The sequence below is a fragment of the Myotis brandtii genome, unplaced genomic scaffold (assembly GCF_000412655.1).
Source record: "Myotis brandtii unplaced genomic scaffold, ASM41265v1 scaffold18, whole genome shotgun sequence".
NCBI lineage: Eukaryota > Metazoa > Chordata > Mammalia > Chiroptera > Vespertilionidae > Myotis > Myotis brandtii.
The window spans coordinates 6,480,255-6,500,169 of NW_005356674.1; the positions used below are offsets into that span (position 1 = coordinate 6,480,255).

Here is a 19,915-nt window from a genome sequence, read left to right on the forward strand (position 1 = left end):
AACCAAATGTTGCCTGATCTAAGTAATAATTATCATTAGGTAGCTATATTACATTCAACAAGATACTTCTAGATAAAGGAAAGCTAAAATAGGTGATTTATTTTATTTATTTGAATGGAAAATCTACTTATTAGGAATAAGAGTATTCAGTACTCCATGGGTGAGTCTGGGGAATAAATCACAGGAGAGAATCACTTTTTGGGTTTTTTACCCAGGCCCCCATACCTGGCCACTTCTTGCTTGTTAGCCTATGGAAGGACAGAAGTGGACCCAAAACAGGTCCCCTGAGCCAGGCGTGTCTGACTCCTGGGCAGCAGCTCAGTGTGTCGGAGGCCAATGTCCAACAACCCTCACGGGCAGGCTGGCCACAGCCCCCAGACACCAGGCAGAGGCACAGTCTGTCCTCCAGGTGGAAATGGTAAAGAGCAGAGGGCTCCTCCCAGGCCAGGCTCAGGGGGTCCAACCCCAGTGGAAGCCTGAGGGCACACTTGTGGGAATGCGGTTCAGGAAGCCAAACCAGATCCATATGGGCATCTCAGAGCTTACAGAACGATACTGACTGGCCCAGGACTCCGAGTACAGGCAGACCTGTGTGTCTGCTACTCTGCCTCCCTTTGGCTCAGGAATGAAAAGTAAGGATGGGGGCTCCGGCTATGTACCCAGCTCCTGCGATAGAGTCCAGCTTAGGTGTCGGATGGATTTTCACAGAAATGTGTCCCCTGGAACTTGCTTGCTTTTGGCCGCTGTTTGCGATGGCTCTGAAGTGTGGGCCCTTCTCCCATTGTGATCAGCAACTGCTCCTCAAAGTAGAGGAGCTGGTCGACTTCAAAACAGTCGCTGGCACGAGGCACCACTTTCTCTAGAGACGCCCTGACCTCCGCTTCGCCGGTTCTCTGCCGCCGGGCCCTCTTGAGGTAGTGGTAGACCTCCTCAAACACTGCTGCTCCCAGCTTCTGCACCGCGGATCTGCCACAGAGCGAGGAAGACAAAGAGGAGTTACCCAGGGAGATCACCTGCAGGAAATGTACTTTTAAGTGATAGTTACACAAATCACATGGTAGCCCTGGGATTTGGAGGGGAAAAAAGGGGGAGGGGGAATAGCATGTGGTTTCTCCAGCTTGAACATTTCACAATATTCCACAAATACTTCCTGAATGTTTGGTATGTTCAGGGGACCCTTCTAGGCTCCGGGACACAGCATAAAACAAGTGAGGCAAACCCCTACCTCCATGGAGCTTGTCTTCCAGGGTAGAGACTAAACAGATGAATTTAAAGATATATTCACAGTACAAGGGCAGGCGGTGCTGAGTGCACTGGAGAATAAAGCAGGGTGAGAGGTGGAGGCAGGTGAGGGGCAGGGCGATCCTCGCTGAGCAGGTGTCCGCTGAGGCCAGTACTAGGGGGAGGCAGACCTGGGACCTGAGGCTAAAATGTGTCAGAGAAACATGGAGAAGCCAGTGTGGCTGGGGTCAGGAAATAGGGGGAGCAGGACGGTGGGATATGAAACCAGAGAAATGATAATAATGAGAATAAGATAACGAGAAAGAAACTGTTCTACGAATTACAGGCACTTTTCTATGCACTTAGCCTTTACAACAGCGGTGTGAGGGCTGTTGGTTTTTTTAAAAATCCCTATTTTACAGAAGAAGAAACTGAGGCTCAGGTGATTTGGGCAAGTTCCCAGCAAGGCCAGCGTTCACTTTTCTGTACCGGCTCCAGTCCCTGTCCATATGCAGCTGTCAGCTGGCCGCTGTTACCACCATATTGCCCGACCTAGTGCATTTATTTTGCCTCTATTTTCCTCTGTCTCCCGCTAGGGTTACACACTAAAGGTCTACGGCAAACTTGGCCATGACATACTTTGTTAGACCGGCATCATGTTTTCTTTTCTTCTGTTTATTATTATTTTGGAACATTTTAATGTAAAGTCCCGAGGCAGGGCCCGCACTCTGCACTCTCCATTATTTTACTGCCCTTTGCTCACCTGCTTCCTTCCTTATCAGCTTCTACGAGGCTGCTTCTCAGATTTCCCCCACCTGCCTGCCTCAAGGGCATTGGAGTGTTATGAATTTGGGTAGACAGTTCAAAATTTATGTGCCGACATTGACCTCATCAGTCCTCCACTGGACGTTTAGCTTTGTCCTGGAACACCGTGTGACTGTCTTCAGAAATACGGTTTTTTCATTTTGGGAAGTATTTTCTGGCTCCATTTCTAGGAGTGGGATTAATTACATGTGTGTTCACTCTGTGAAAAGTCATGCTTGTACCTGTGATTTCTGCACTTTTCTGTATATATGTCGAGCTTGATTAAAAGATAAAAAATTGTGTGAGAATGGAATTATTAGGTCAAAAGGTGTAAATACTTTTATTACTTTAGCCCTGGAAAAAATACTTCTTTATTCTTCATGTCAATGGATTTGGTGAAAAAAAGATTAGGTTTTGGATTTTTTTTCTTCAGAGTTTTTAAAGCATTGCCACTAGACAGTAATGCTGGCAATGTGTCTGACAATAACACTGAAGGCACCAATCAGAGGCTCTTTGATACATTTCATAAGCTCTCATTGTGCAGTACAATTCAACCTTGTAATCTCCAGAACACGGGATCTAAGCTAGGTGTGTGCAGATAAAAAGAAGAAAAAGTAATTGATCCTGCTCTAGTTTAGAGACTAGTAATTGCAATGCAAGCTATATACATTTTAAACTTTAACATTTTATAGCACTTTAGAGCTTGCAAAAGGCTTTTATGTTCATTATCTCAAATGATCCTTGAGAACTAGGCAATTCATTGAACATTTATCTTAATTTTACAGATAAGTAGGTTGACTTTTAAAAACTCACACAGCTGGTTGGTGATGGAGCTTAAACTCAAACACAGGGAACTGGAACTTCGGGGGCTGGAGAGGCCTCCTCCCCAGGGCCCCGCACGGTCCAGCTTGAGTAGGTTTCCCACCTTCTGCCACAAGACGATTGGGACTGACCCCAGGATGCCTCCCATTCCCAGTCACCTCAGCTACACCATCTTCACTATATGCACAGCACTTACAACTCTCTGGTATTTTCCTTCTATTTTTTGTGTGGATATTTGTTTATCTCTCCCACTCCCCTGATGAGCATACAACTTCCATGAGGGAGGGACCCAGGGACTAGAACAGCACCGGGCATGCAGAAGGTGCTCAGGAATGAAGGAATGACCCCACACAGCCATCCTGAGAAAAACATAAAGTGCTAGGAAAGTTCGTGTGGGGAAAATCAGAGAATGCCCTCTGGAGGAGGCGGCGCGATCGAATTTGGGCCATAACAACGGGAGCGAAGCCAGGTGGCAGCAACAGTGGGAGTTCTGGGAAGTCAGTGAGCCAGTCTGGCATGTGAGTAAGATGCATGAAGAAGAGGGTGAGACCCATTGGATTGTAACATTACAGAAACGCTAGAGTTGGACCAGTAATATCAGCCATTGATGACAGAGAAGCCCACATGTCCCCCGAAACCACAATAACTAAGCGTTTCTGAGCTTCCTCTATGGGCCAGGCTCTACTTTGGGCTTCTCCTCCCATCATCCCATTAAATCCTCCTAACGACCCTGAGGGTAGATATTGTTACTCCCAGTTCACAGATGAGAAAACGGAGACATAAGAGGGTATTAAATAACTTGCCCAAATCACTATACTGTATACCTGAAACTAACGTATTATTGAATGTCACCTGTAATTGAAAAACAATAAAAATTTAAATTAAAAAAGATGAAAGAAAAATTTTAAAAATCATAACTGCCATCATATTGTTTTTCAAATAAACAATCTGGAAAATAAGCATAAAAAAAGAAGTTGTAAGAGAATAGACCCTAAGATGTCTCATCACAAGGAGAAGTTTTTTTCTTTTCTTTTTATTGTATCTATATGAGATGATGTAAGTTGTAAGAGAATAGATCCAAGATGTCTCATCACAAGGAGTTTTTTTCTTTCTTTTTATTGTATCTATATGAGATGGTGGGTGTTAAGTAACCTACTGTGGTAATCATTTCACCATACATGTAAATCAAACCATCATGCTGTATACCTCAAACTTATACAGTGATTTGTAACAAATATTTCCCAATAAAACTGGAAATTAAAAAAACAAAAACAAAATAACGTGCCCATTGCCACATAGTTTTTAAATGGTGAGCTGGGATATGGGTTCTAGTAGTTTCTCTCCAGGACTCACTCCTTTCACCATGAGAGATTCAGAGAGATTGAAGGTGAGTCTTGGCTCAACCCTTCACTGGCTGTGTGATCTTGGGCCAACTACTTAACCTCTCTGAGCCTTACATTTTCATATTTAAGTGGAGATCACACACACACACACCCCTCAGCAGACTACCTGCCACCCATCAGACACTTCATAGCCTCTGTTTTACTATCCTGCACATCACTGTTGCGTTCTCAGTGGTGAATTGCACAGTTATCCTATTTTGGTTTAACCGGAAGCATCAAGCAATTTTTTAGTTCTACGTCTGGTTAAGAAACTATTTTAAATATTTTTATCTTCTCTGGCTGAATTAGAAAACAAATGACACAGAAAGGCCAGTGGCACAGTGGGAGTAAAAAAAAAAAGTCATTTCGTAGAAATAATCATGAAAACCTAGTTTAAAAGAAAGCATTAAGACAACAGATTATTCTTCAGGCACAGTTTAAAAAAACCTTGAAAGTGATTTTACAGAATATAAGAAATCCCTACACATCAAATATGTATGAGCCACTGCAGGAATAGAATGGAGCAATGTGTTTTCCCTTAATACGCTGTCTGAATGATCATTTGGTGCTAACAGGCACCAGGAATCTTTATTAAGGATGGATTCTCTACCCCTTCTCTCCATGCCCTGTGGCTGCCTGTGCATCTGCTGGGCAAAGACAGAACAGACCTCTCTCCAGATCCGCACTATCCACAGATCTGTACAGACACTGCATTGTGGGTGCCGGGGCGACACGGGACAGCCCCAGAGGGGACCTGCGACTGGCCCGGTGTGTGCCTCTGCTCTGTCCACGCCGGGCAGCAGAATCTTGAGTGTTACTGTTAAACCTAACCATTCCTGAAAGGGTTATTTTATTCATGACCTAAACACCCTCGGTTGTTCATGATCAATAAATATAGATAAAGTCACTGATTAAAAACAAAACCCAGCTAGTTATTGCTTACAGGAAATACACCTAAAACACAGAGCACCGAATCGTTGAGAGTAAACAAACAAAGATATGCCGGGAAAGTAATAAATAAAAGAAATCTGGGGGTAGCTATATCGATATGAGACAAAGTAGACTTTAAGAAAAGAAGTGTTATTAGGACAAAGAATGTCACCAGATAATGAAAACAGTTCAATTCACCAGGAAGAAATAAGAATTCATAACTAGCATGCGTCTAATAAAGTACGATCAAAATCCATAATGCACCAGAGGGAGAAACGGTCAGATATGCCTCACAATGCAGGAGTTCAGAGCTCCTTGCTCCGCTGTTGTAGGTGAACATTTGAAAAATTAGTAGTACTGTAGAAAATCTGAATACACGTATAAAGCTAAACTTAATAGACTTAATATAGGACTCTCTCCTTCCCTGGTGATTACAGAACCTACCCTCTCTTACAACATTTACAAAAACTGACCACATACCAGACACCAGTTCAAGTGTCAACACATTTCAGACCACAGTACAATTGATAGAAAACTGTAACAAAAACATGGATTAAACATTACCGTGTTTTCAGATTTACTTATTCCAAGTAAATTATGGGTCAACGGAGAAATCAGGCATGCTATAAACAGACTCAGAAGAAGAGTGATCGTGTTCTAGCACTGTAATATCACCGTGTAAATTTATTCTGACACTCGGGAAACTTGCCGTAAGAATTCTGCAATGAGTATTTTAGGAATCCTAAAATAGAGAATTCTATTTAAGGGGGCTCTCTTGCTGTCCTCTAAGATTTGAGAAGAGAGGGGAATGCTCTCTGTGCTGATCAAATTAAAGAAGGCTTCTAAGTTCGCTTTTTCAAAGGGAGGGAGAGGAGGAAAGATAAGGGACAGGAACTACCCCTTTAGTTAGGTGGGTATCGCAAATAAAAAGCACTTACATTTTCAAATGAAGAGAGTTTATATTTTCTTTCTTCATCATCTTTTTTCTTCCTAGGCTCATATGCTCTATCAACCTTACCCTCCTGTTCTAAGTCTTTAAGGCAGCAGTTCTCAACCTGTGGGTCGCGACTCCTTTGGCGGTCGAACGACCCTTTCACAGGGGTCGCCTAAGACCATCCTGCATATCAGATATTTACATTACGATTCATAACAGTAGCAGCATTACAGTTATGAAGTAGCAACGAAAATAATTTTATGGTTGGGTCACAACGTGAGGAACTGTATTTAAAGGGCCAGAAGGTTGAGAACCACTGCTTTAAGGGATGTTGCGTTTACAGGCCGGCTCTCTCTGTGCTGGACCACTGCCCTGCCCAGACCCCTGGCAAACGCAGGAGTTGGAGGAAGCCTCCCAGGGCTCTGAAGACGCTCCATCTGCCGGGAGCAAAGCCCCAGTGCGTGTGGCTGATTCCCCAGCTGAAGACCCCATTAAACCACAGGAGAGCACTTCCCCCCTCCTCTGCTTGTGTCCTCCACACTCACCCCTCAGCCTCCAAGTTCCTGCCCTGACCTCTCTCATGCTTACTTTTTCTTTGCAAATAACATATTTGATCACGTACATTTATTTGCCCATCAGTGACTGACTGCTCTGTGTGCCCTCTTCCCCTTAGGGCTCTAAAGAAGAGGACTATTTTCTTCTTAGTAGTCACTTCCTAGCATACTCTGCTTTTCCCTAATATTTTATGATACGTCAATCACCCCACTGGAATATAAGGTCTGCGGGCAGGGATTACTTTCACCTTCGACCCCTCCCCCCCCCCCCCCCCCCCCAGCCAAAAAAAAAAACCCCACCTGGAACAGTGCCTGGCGCAGGGCAAGTACACAACAGATATTTGTTGGACAAATGAATAGATACCTTGAAAGCCAAAGAAAAAAGAAATATGGTAACGTCATATTATTTTATTTAAAAATATATGAATTCCTAGTGCTTGTTCTAAGAATTAGCACACAGCGAAATTATAACCTAATTTTGCCAGATATAAGATCACGTTTATGATGCTTAGGTGATGTTTTACAAGATAAAGCTCCAATCAAGCATAGTTTTCAGTATTTCTTAGGATATTTTCATCCTTATTTCAAATGATTGGCTTTATGGGGCCTGTACTATCACCTCTGTATAACAATGACCTCTTCCACTTCTGAGTGAGAAGAAACAAACCTTATTTATGAAGAAGTTCTATGTGGAAGGGACCGTGTTCCTGACATCTTTTTTCACACGTGCACACCCGGGGCCATCTGGAGAGTAACGCACATCTACCCACAGCTGCCGTGAGCCCCGGCTGCCCTGCCGCACGCACGTACGAGGCCTTGGAGGAGGTGACCCCAAAGGCCCTCAGTTCCTGGGGGGAATGGTCAACAGATGTCGCATCTGCTGTGGGAGCTAAATAAGGCAGAGAGCAGCAGAGGAGGGGCTGTAGCCCCCGTTCTATACAACAGATTAGCTTAACAGCAGAAAATGTTTACCACGTTTCCCCCTCCTAGAAAAACAACAGGTGATTTCTCTTTGGGGAAATGGAGAAGGAATGAGTTCCCACAGTTCTGATGGGTCATCAGGTTTAAAAGCTCCCTTATCCCTGTCGCTTTAGAAGAATGAACAGAAAAGTCTCTCTCCCTTGCCTTTGAGCTGATTTGCTCTGCAAACCATTAAAAGTTCCCCAGCAATGGCTGTGTGTATATATAGATTGTTTTCCAGATTCATTACCCACTCAAGGAGTACATAACTGAAGCAAAGGACCTTTGTTTCCTGTTCTGCTCCACCACTAGGCTTGGAGTCCGCTGGGGACAGAGGACCTTTCTTAACCATTTTTGCATCCAGCACAGTCCTGGCAAAAAGCAGCACCTAGTCCTTCATTCAGCACACTTTCAGTACAAGCCTAGTGTTGGGGAGGCTGCCATACACCTCTGATATCACAGAACCCATGTTTTAGTGGGAAGACAACAGATTTTTAAAGAAGTAAAGAAACAAACAAGGTAATTTTAGATTTTTGTCAATGCTACAAAAAAACTAAAACAGGGAGATGGGAGAGAGAGAGAGCAGGGCTGCTGAGAAAAGGGCTGGGACCCCTTCGTAAGGTAGAAGCAGAAAAGATGTTCTAGGGCAGTGGTCAGCAAACTCATTAGTCAACAGAGCCAAATATCAACAGTACAACGATTGAAATTTCTTTTGAGAGCCAAATTTTTTAAACTTAAACTATATAGGTAGGTACATTGTTATTAACTTAATTAGGGTACTCCTAAGGCTTAGGAAGAGCCACACTCAAGGGGCCAAAGAGCCGTATGTGGCTCGCGAGCCGCAGTTTGCCGACCACGGTTCTAGGGGATTTGGTACCGGCCCCCATTTGACCACTGAGTCCTGTCCTTTGAACCAGCTCCCCCCGCCCCCATCTTTTTGACAAACCCTAAGGCAGAGAAAGCTAGTCCTGCCCCTAACATTGTGGGGATGTGGCTAAAGTACAAGCGGAGGCCCACACCTGTCTAGATAATTAAAGTTATGAAGCAAGCCAACAAACTGCTAAATAAAATATGATCTATCTTCCTACCTTGGCAAGTTAATTTTATAAACACCTGGAAGGCAGGTTCACATTCAGACTCCTCAGAGTTCTCACTGGAATGTGGCAGAGCCTGGTGAGCCAGCCCTGGACCCTTGTCCCTAGCTGCTGGCCTGCCCCCTTCTCTTCCCAGCCTGGCTCTGCCTCCCACTGTGGAGCTAAGTTTATTTGCGGAGTGAACTGTTTATTTGTCAATCTGGCATCCAGTCTCAATTTTATATCTCACTACCCACATATGTTTTCATAAACTTTTTCACAGTAGCATAAACTATAAATCAATAACCATAGTAATCTATATATATAAAAGGCTAAGTGACCATCCAACCATCCAACTGTCCAGTACATATGATGCGCACTGACCACCAGGAGGCAGACGCTCAATTCAGGAGCTGCCGAGCTGCGGTGACTAGGCAGCGGCGGTTCTCCTGGTGACACACCCTGGAACCAGAGAGGAGGGAGCCTGATGTGCACAAATCTGTGCACCAGGCCACTAGTTATATACATCAGTGATTTCAAGAGGCTGGTATCTGACCAGCAGTTCCTTTAGCAATGTGCGCACTAGAAGTTTTTGTTTTGTTTTGTTTGGTGTATTGTAATTTCGGTGCAGGTAACAAGGAGATTTTAAACGCATGTCAGACTTTTTATTACAAACAAAGTATAGCAACTTGCTGAATCTGTTTCTATTGTTTACAAATGTGTGCCATGTCTTTTCATGGCCCTCCCAACTTTATCATAAGGATGTCATAAAATATTTTAAGATATTAAAAAAAGTGTAAAGCATAATGCAGTGACTTTACAATAACTCCCAGTTGAAGGAATCCAGCATTCACAAATATGGCTGAAGCTCCATGAATTTCCCTGCCAAATGATAACCCCCTCACAATCCCTCGAGGTAACCACTATTCTGAATCTGGTGTTTTATCTCCACCAAACATTTAAAAAAAACTTTATTGTAGCCCTAACCGGTTTGGCTCAGTGGATAGAGCGTCGGCCTGCAGACTCAAGTGTCCCAGGTTCGATTCCGGTCAAGGGCATGTACCTTGGTTGCGGGCACATCCCCAGTAGGGAGTGTGCAGGAGGCAGCTGATCGATGTTTCTCTCTCATTGATGTTTCTAACTCTCTATCCCTCTCCCTTTCTCTCTGTAAAAAATCAATAAAATATATTTAAAAAAACTTTATTGCACGTATGTACCCTAAGAAAGAAGTAGTATTGTTTTGTGTGTTTTTACACTTTAAGTGGTATCATACCTTGCCTTTTATTTTTGCTCAAAATAATTGATACATGTCCCCTTTGAAGCTCATTTATTTTCACTGTGTTTTATGCCATCACCATTTCTCCTGCTAAAATACATTTCAAGTTGTTTCTATCTGTCCCTAACCCCACAACCACTTTTACTAAAAAAGCTGTTGTGAACATTCTTTGCGCACATCTTGGATTCAATATATCTTAAACTACAACAGATAAACATGTATGGAAAACTGAGCTTTTTAGACATACTGTAGGTCCTATGTTAAGCCTTATTTTCAGGTTAATCTACCATCACTCATATTTGATCTTTTATAATGGCTTCAAAATGAATATTTTATAATAAGAAAATACAATCCAGAGAGGGATGGAATGATTTAAAAAACAGAATCATGGAATTTTTTTTAAAGTACCAAGGAATTCACCTGATCAAACACCTTCATTTTATAGACAAGGAAACTGATTTCACAATGGGAAAGGGGACTGCCCAGTGGTGAGCACTGGACTACAGAGAGTGGAGACTACACTGGGCCTCCACCGTAATGGGCATGCGTATGAAATAAATACAAAATAAACAAATTCCCTTGCTTTTCCTTCTGTCCCCTAAGCTCCACTAAGCAATGCATCATGACAAGACATGGGACCACTGGATGAGGTCCTTCCTGGCTAAACTACAACTGTGCTTCCTTTGATCAATTCAAACTACATTGTTGAAAAGTCAATTTCACCCCCGATTTGCTGAGTAGAACTAAAGACCAGAAGATAAAACAGATTTCCTAATCAAACACAATAAAAATAATTGGATTCACAAAGAAAATGAAATCACAAAAGGAAAAGAAATTAGAACATAAATATGTTTGGAAGGATTTCTCAGAGCAAGGATGAGTTCTTACAGTTGGGAAACTATGGGTTTCCTTGGAGAAGAGTGAATTTTAAAAGCTGCCTTTCACTTGGTGAGCTTCCCCAATGATTCCCTCCTTGAGCAAGTGGAGTCAGGCGCCCCTGCGTCCTCTTCTCAACTAGTCTCATTCTCTCCTGCAATCCTCGCATACTGTTGGAGAAGGTAACCAGGAGGCTCATCATTGAGAGAGTAAGGTGTTGTTGCAACCATCTGGAGGTATATGTAACTGAACACAGTTAAGGCCTCTATATAAACTTTGTAAAGAATATATCTATTTATTGGTTTCAGAGAGGAAGGGAGAGGGAGAGAGAGATAGAAACATCAATGATGAGAGAGAATCACCCATTGGCTGCCTTCTGCACACCCCACACTGGGGATTGAACCTAGGCATATGCCCTGACCGGGAATCCAACCATGACCTCCTGGTTCACAGATCAATGTTCAACCACAGAGCCACGCCAGCCAGGCTCTATATAAACTTTTAAGTTTGGCAGGTAGGTGTGGAAAACTATTCATCTTATGGCTGACCAAGACGAATGTCCTACATTCCTTGCTCATCAAAACTACCACCTACCAATTGGAGTGGTCCGCCTCGTTCTTTGGTCTCTCTTTGCCCTCTGTGTATAGGGGCCAGTTTCAAATGTCACTCAGGAAGCTCCTGAGGTTGCAAAGGAACACCTACAGAGCCCAGCTTAGCGAGAACGCCCCCACCCTTCATACCCAACAGAGCTCTTCCTGGTCACTTTTCATCAAGGGACCTCCTCGCTCTGCCCTTTGGCTGTAACCCCCTGCTGGTTCAGAGCTGAGTTCCATCTCCCTCCCCTATTGCAGTAATCTCGAATAGTCTTCTTTGCCTATTTAATTCTGTCTGGTGCTGCTTTTCTTAAATAGATTCACCTTTTAATGTCATACTATCATGGGCCCCATATTGCCAACTGCCCATGATTAGAGCAGCCAGGCCTTGGCTGAGCTGAGACAGTCCCAGTGCATGGCTGACACAGGAACACAGTCGTAATCCTGCCCCTTTCCACTGGCCAAAGTACCCTGGTTTGAACAATCCATTTTATGGTCACACACATGGTGTAAGATGTACTGGCTGGAGGCCCTCGGTGACAAGAGGACCTGCCGGACTTTAGGACGGCGCTACAGCAATGACAAAGGACAAGAGAGAGCAGGTTAATTAAACGAACACAAACTCTCCTTTTAGTCCCAACTCCTGACGTATCGTTACATCTGATTTAGAGCACGTTATGTCCAAATGAAAATGTTTCTCCATAACTAAAAACATGATTATTTAATCGCTTCATCTCTCGAACATATTCATACATTGCCTTTATTGTGCCGCTCTCTTGATCACTACAGATGGCTTTATCCCAGCCCACTCACCCAGAGGGTGACCTGCATTCCAGAGTGACAGGGATGGAGGGAGAAGGGGGCGGAGGAGATAGACAGAGACCAGGAAGGCCAATGTGGTACAGGCCTTCGGAAAAACAGATGAGATTGGAGACTCAATACTGAATTCCCCGGTGAATTGCATTAAAGGACCGAAATGAATTTGCAAGACAGTAATTGAAGCTGACACCTCCTCTTACCAGATGGGGACAAATCAAGCCTGAGCTGTGCTGTCACCTGCTATGGGGAGCGGGCAGGACAGGAGGGAACCCCCTAAAGCCTTTCAGCTGGAAAGGATGGGTTTCTTAACTGTCTCCTGTCTCAAACCAAAGGAGAAAGCCTTCATCAAGGTGAGGTTTGTGGAGTGGCTTTGAGCAATGGGTTTGTTAGCTGCCCGAGGCCCTTCTGGGAAAACCAGTTGCTTTCCCAGGTCCCAGAACTGCAGACTCTCTGGGTAAAGCCTCAGGCACCGGCATTCAGGCACCGTGGGGGGAGGGTGCAGGGGAAAGGGTTGGATCAATCTCCAAAGTTCCCTCCTACCAGAAAGTCTAAGATTCTGCCCTCCAGTGGACTCGCAACATGGATTTGCTCACCCATTTGACAGGTAGGAAGAGTCACATGAGGAGAGAGCGAGCCAGGTCACTGAAGGGAGCTGGGTGGAGTGCCTGGTTTTCACGCAGTCTGTGACCCGCAGGATCAGATTGCTGATTGAGAGAAAACAGCCAGGGCCACCAGAAGGGCGCTCTACTGAACCCCAGCCCCCAGTCCGATCCTGGGCCTGCAGAGGCCACAGTGGCTGCCGGTTAGAAATGCAGACTCAGAATCTGCTTTTCACAGGACCCACAGTGATTCACACGCACCTCAGTTTGAGAGACACTGGCCTGAGCTGCAGATGAGACATGAATAGCAAGACCCTGAAGAGCATTTACAACTGTGAATTAGCTTTGGCCAGAGAATCTAGATGCTTCCATGGGATCAGGCCAGCTCTGCAAGCCCTGAGGCATCATTTCACACACCAGCACCCTCTCCCGAATGACTAAATTTACCGTTGACTTTACCCTCCATCAATTTCTGGCTCGAGCTCCTGCTTCTCCTCTCTCCCACCCCTCCCCCCTCTTCTTTCCTTCTCCCTGGGCCCCTGGTACACAGATTTGTACTAATGACCATCTTGGATCCACAACACATTCCCAGCACGATGCCTGTCTTCAGAGGAGGACCCCAGCCTTGTTTGGGTGGAGATTACAAAGTTTGTTTGGTAGTTAGTTCATGGGTCTGCTTGGCCATGCTCGCTCCTGACTCCTAATTCTGCATTAGCTAGAAGTCTCTTTGCAGGGGACCTCTTTCTCTCCAATTTGGGAAATACTGATTTCTGATTTTACCTTACTGATGGTTTGATTAGGAAGTGACAGCCAAGCATGAACCTGTGTTAATTTTTCTCTTTGCTTTTTACCTGGAACAGATATTGCAGAAATCATTTGGTGTGGAATGGAGTTTTGAGTGCGTCTAATAGATGGGTAGTCTTGGGATACGCATGCAGAGAAACAGGAAGAATTCAGTTGGAAGTTTTAGCTGAACCATATGAAATTGCTACTTTTACAGGTTACAAAGGGTAAAGTAATGGCAATTTCATCTAGTCATCCTAATTACAATGTTTTAGATTATAATTTTTTGACCTAAGAAATATTAAGAGAATTGAAAGTGCTATTTGTGGAAGCTGGTTGCCTCTTCTCCTTGGAGGTATTTTTTGGAAGTTGGGGCAAATACTTTTGAAGCCCATACAGCCATCTTTCTATTCTAAGCAGCCAGGGAGAAATGGGGTGCTCAAAGGTGAGCTTAGTTATAGATTTAGGATGAATGTATGTGTCCTTGAAGGAGGCTGATCACCTTCTGAACCCGTGAAATAGAGAAATGGCTCTAGACTCTGACACACAAACTGGGCTTCTTTTCTGCTTCCTTGCTCCAGTCATGTGCAGTTCATACTTGAACTCTGGTAGGAGCAGTAAGAGAGTTTCCCATCATCAAGTCAACACCGCTCTTTAGTTAGGATGTGGGTGGGGAAGAGTCCAAGTCAAGTATAGGATCTAGTCCCGTTCTTGGTTAATTATCACAACTATACTGAATGCATGCTGTGTCCCATGGTTCCCTGGGCATAATTCTACCAGAGCCCGAATCGCATCACAGTGTAACTATGTGTAATGTGTTGGTCTGGGACCACACTTTGAGTAGCGAGGTAGGAACCGTGTCTTATTTGTAATGCTGTGCCTAGAGCCTTCCTTGAAGGGAACGCGGTGCATAGTAGGCATTAAGGTCTGTTTCATCTAAAATTTAAATATTTTTTGAATAAATTATTACTTTTAAAAATATTTTTTTATTGATTTGAGAGAGGATGGGAGACGGAGAGAGATAGAAACATCAATGATGAGAGGGAATCATCAATCAGCTGCCTCCTGCATGTTCCCCACTGGGGCTTGAGCCTGCAACCCGGGCATGTGCCCTGACCAGGAATCAAACCATGACTTCCTGGTTCATAGGTCGACACTCAACCACTGAGCCATGCCGGTCAGCTTAAATGATTACTTTTAATAACCAATCACAATAACAAAAATTGAAGCTATTACAAATTTGTAAATAAATATCAAGGGTCACATCCCATGAACCAGCAATTATCTAAGACATTTATCTTAGAAAAGAACCTGAAATTTTAAAACAAGATTAGGTCCAAAATATTTATGTCAACATTAGATATGAGTTGAAAAAATTGCAAACAATCCAAGGTTATATTACAGAGAAATAATTTTTTTTTTGAAAATTTAGTAACATAAGAAACTGCTCGAGAAAGGTGGAGGAAAACCATGACACTATATCCTGGTTTTCTTTTAAACTTAGCATTACATTACAAAAATGTCCCAAATTATTCAAAATTCTGCCAAAATCATGTTTATGATGGCTGAAGAATATCTCATTGGACATAAATATAGTAAGTTATTAACTCTGTTTCATAAACACACACACAGTAAAAAATGACACAAATGGGATCATGTCATGCCTATTGCTTGGCACCTTCCTGTTCTCAGGTATGTAGTCTAGAGAGCTCATCACATGAACACAGAGATCTTCCTCGATTCTCTTTAATGCCAGGACAGTATTCCACTGCAAGGATATATGTTGATTTTTCAGAACTCTTATTAATACCGTTACGCCCGTGGTCGGCAAACTGCGGCTCGCAAGCCACATGAGGCTCTTTGGCCCCTTGAGTGTGGCTCTTCCACAAAATACCACGTGCGGGCGCGCGTACAGTGCGATTGAAACTTCATGGCCCATGCGCAGAAGTTGGTTTTTGGCCTGGGCGAGTCTATTTTGAAGAAGTACTGTTGATATTTGGCACTGCTAACTAATGAGTTTGCCGACCACTTATTTATAGCTTTTTTGCTGTTAAAACAATCTGACAATTTAGGCTATTTATAGCTTTTTTGCTGTTAAAACAATCTGACAATAGATAGCTTTGATATAGATTTTTTGGCATCTTTGAAAGTATTTCCGTGGGATAAATTCTGCAATTGCTGGATCAAAGAGAATGTTCATTTAAAAAATTTGAAAAGACATTACCAAATTGCCCTCCAAATTATTACACCAATGAACACTTTTCAACACTTTCTGAAAGTAAACTGCTTTATTTTCAAATGGAAACAGTGAATGGGATATATTTGTGTGTGTTTGAACATGACTATGGCACAATCGTACCGTAGGTCTCCCTTCACTCTTGCCTACCTCCCCACTTTTTCTTCCTTCACACCTTCCTTCCTTTTCTCTTTTCTTCCTTCTCTTTCCCCGCTTCCCCCATTCCTTCCTTTCTACCTTATTGTTATCTAATGGCAGAAGAGACAGAGGGGAGATTAAAATGAAGGCTAGGGAAGAATTTGTGTGGCATTTAGAGAACTGGAAGGAAGCAGGACATGGGTTTAACGTGGAAGAGTGCTGGCTCTGGCGGCACGTAGACTGAGACTGGACCGATACGTACCCGGACCACATCATCACGCTGTACACCTTCCACTTACATGATGTCACATGTCAGTTATATCTCGATAAAGGTGGGGAAAAGTCGGAAGCAGAATGGGGTGGAGGATACCTGGAGGCCTACAGCACAGGGCAGTCGGACATCCTGGGGAGGACAGTTTGGATGTGTGTTTCTAATCTGCATGGGCACAGCAGTCTCCTGGGAACTTGTTGAAAATGCAGATTCAGATGAGGTCGGTCTGGGTTGGGCCTGAGATTCTGCATGTCTAATGGGTTTCCAGGTGATGCTGATACGTCTGGTCTGGACCCCACTTTGGGGAACAGGACTCAGTTGACAAAGCCACTGCCAGAAGCCATGGCAGGCGTGTTACCAGCCGGTGGGAGGGCTGTGAGCATTGCTCGTTAGAGCCAAGAATGCCTCCTGGGAACATTACAAGGCGGTAAAGTAATGAGCTGGTGGGTCTGTCACCACTGCTTCCCCCGTGGGATTCAGCCTGGCTGGCAACAGCACCGGACCAAACGAACGCTACATTCAAACCTATGCTTATTCTTTCCACTCTTGCGGGAGGGAACCCTTATCTTGTAATCAGATCATATATCCTTTGCTCCATCTCCAAAAGTTAGCAATAACGGGTGTCACACAGAGTCCTCCAACATTTCCTTGATTTACGTAATATCTGGTGGTGCTGACATGGTCCCAGGTTTAAGTGGCAATTGCCTGCCTTCGGCTCAGTCCCCAGGGTGCCAACACCCGGCAGCTGGTGTGACAGGCCTCACCTCATTATTCTCTATATTAGGAGAACAGAATGGGGACCGTTTCCCAGAAGGCCCAGCGTGAAAGCAGTTTCAGTCTGGGCTTCACAGCATCGCAGCTTCCTTGGAATTAAACATGCCCATGTTTCACTGAAATGTTTTCTGAACATGGTTACATTCCAGCAAAGTTTGCATTGTTAACGTATGTTTAGGAACCAGGGTGTTGTCATACCTAATTCTGTGGGATGATTTCCTTGCCATCAGTCCTTGTAAATGAAGGGAAGTAGAAATGCCAACAAAACCCCCAGAAATTCACAACCTGGCCCTGGCCAGTGTGGCTCAGTTTGGTTTGGCATTGTCCTGTGCACTGAAAGGTTGCTGGTTTGATTCCGGGTCAGGGCACATGCCAGATTGTAGGCTCAATTCCTAGTAGGGAACGTGCAGGAGGCAGCCAATCTTGCACTCTCACATCGATGTATCTCTCTCTCTCCCCCTCTCCCTTCCTCCATCTCTAATATATATATATATCTTCACAAGCTGAAATGGACAGGATTGTTTTTCACCTTTCTGATCCAAGCTGGGCCATCTAGATTTTCTCTCTCTTAGTTTCTGCCTAAGGATAGAGACATGATACCACCAGTGGGGACACACACACACACACACACACACACACACACACACACACTCAATATAGGAGCATTGGGAAAACTTAGTTAAGGCATATTCTCCTTTTCAAAACATAATCAGAAGGACAAGACTCAGAATAGCACAGGTCTTAAGAACTCTGTCACCTGAAGAAGCTGTTGAATACACCCTCTGTGTCTGTACCTAGGAAAGGTGTTTGCATTTGAGAAATAGCTTCAATGTGAGTAAAATGGTGTGTTTCTCTAAGGCCTGTGGGGACATGCAGTGTTTGCTTTATGAGTGATAGATACAAATTAAGGATACATGAGAAAAGTTTTAGGATGCTTGTATTCTCTTTAAATTTTGCTCTAATTAGGGATCATTAAGAATATGATGACTAGCAATTAGGTTGTTTTTATGCTTAATTCATGCCTTCATTTGCATTAGAAAGTTCTATTTGAGTAGAAAATCAGAGAGGCATAATGTTTCTCTCCTTTTTAAAAAATCAGGCTGTTTGAACTCTGTTTGTAACCATCAAACTACTGTCTAGCTGGCGCATGAAAGAAAACAAACAGCTTTTTGAGTTATCTTTACATATGCACACAGACAGCCATAAAGAGCTTTACTCCTTTATGTTGATGACTTAAAAACAAACAAGCAAACATGGGAACTCTGAGGCCTGTCCCAGGGCCACAGAATGCCAAGACTCTTTTCCGCCTGGCCAGTGTGGCTCAATGGTTGAACGTCGACCTATGAACCAGGAGGTCACATGCCTGCATTGTGAGCTGGATCCCCAGTGTGGGGCTGGCAGGGGGCAGCCAATTAATGATTCTCTCTCATCATTTATTTTTCTATCTCTCACTCCCTCTCCCTTCCTCTCTCTACCAAAGATGTTGGAGGAGTTGCTCAAGTTTCATAGAGATGCAGGAAGCATGTAAGCACGGTCTGCTCCAAGAATGCCCTTGATGTGCGCTGGGCTGGCACTTGGTGCCAGGTATTGAGCCATTTCCTCAGCTCCAAACCCACTCTTCTGCACTCAGTCAGTGACACTGGCCTTGAGTCTGCTGACCATGATTTAGCTCTGCCAGCTGCTCCCTACTAGGTGCCTTCCATAGGGGGCACTGCAGGGAGAGGGGAAAGCTGTGGGAGAAAAAAGGGACTTGTCCTCCAATTCCAGTGACTGTCATGCTGACTATATCGCTTCCGCCACCACCAGCAACTGAATCCAGTTTGTGGTTTCTCCAGCTCATTGTTCCCCCTCAGAGGCACTGGCACCAGTGGCTGGCACTCTCTTCTCCACAATCTGGGTACCCCCACCAGAGTCCCTCCTCCAAGCTGAGAGACACAGCATCAGTGGTGGCCCCTCCTCAAAGGTCTGCATCCCTGCTCCACTGGGTCTCCTAGGCACTTTCTGGGGGAACTGAGTAGCACCTAGCATGTTACAGAGCGCCTACGTTAGAAAAGCCAGCCAACGGTGATCCCATTTAAACTGAATCTTCAGAATCCTCAGGTGCAAATAGAAAGACCTTTTGCAAATTATAAAAGGGGCCTGATACAGAGGAGAGATCATCCCATCCAGAATAGAGTGCAGAAGGCTACCAGCAAAATGTGTACCATAGAAGGAGAAGAACAATCTAGACCGGATTGGACAGCTCATCACCCCTACTGTGCTCACTCTCTCGCCCTCTGTCCCCTTGCATCGAGCCATCAGAACTTGTTTTTGTATTCTGCATTTGGAAATCGTTCACACACCAGAGGGGTAAAGTTGATCACACTCTACAAATCCTTGAGATCATTTTGGATAGCCTTGAGCTAAGAAACCTCTCCATGTTTTATTATATTCTTTACAATAATAGGCTTTACAGATAAGCTTCTACCACCTGAACTTGGGCAAACCAATCCCAGACCAAAGGCTAATGAGGTTCCCCCATTGAGTTTCTAAGGGATATTATTCTGTGTCCTGCTTTTCTCAGCATATCTTTTCCCCCCTTTATTTTAATTTATTTTCCCCATCATCATTTATCTCCCCATTTAGCCCTACCCCCCACAATCACTATACTGTAGTCTGTGTCCATGAGTTCTTTCTCTCTCTCTTTTTTTGCTCAATTCCTCCACCCCCGCAACATCACTCACTCTCCGAGCTGTCTGCCTACCCTCTATCTATGAGTCTGTCTCCATTTTGCTTGTTTGTTCAGTTTGTTCATTAAATTCCACATATGAGTGAAATCATATGGTACTTGTCTTTCTCTGACTGGCTTATTTCAGTTAGCATAATGCTCT

General features: G+C 44.1%; 1 protein-coding gene across 1 annotated transcript in view; it reads right to left on the bottom strand.

Moving 5' to 3' along the window:
- The window catches only part of NEK11 (NIMA-related kinase 11), a 158,915-nt gene continuing 139,000 nt past the window's right edge, over nt 1-19,915 (bottom strand). Inside the window, exon 17 of the mRNA XM_014537530.1 lies at nt 1-966. Within this exon, the coding sequence (XP_014393016.1) occupies nt 684-966 (283 nt within the window). The 3' untranslated portion in view covers nt 1-683. The remainder of the gene's footprint in view (nt 967-19,915) is intronic.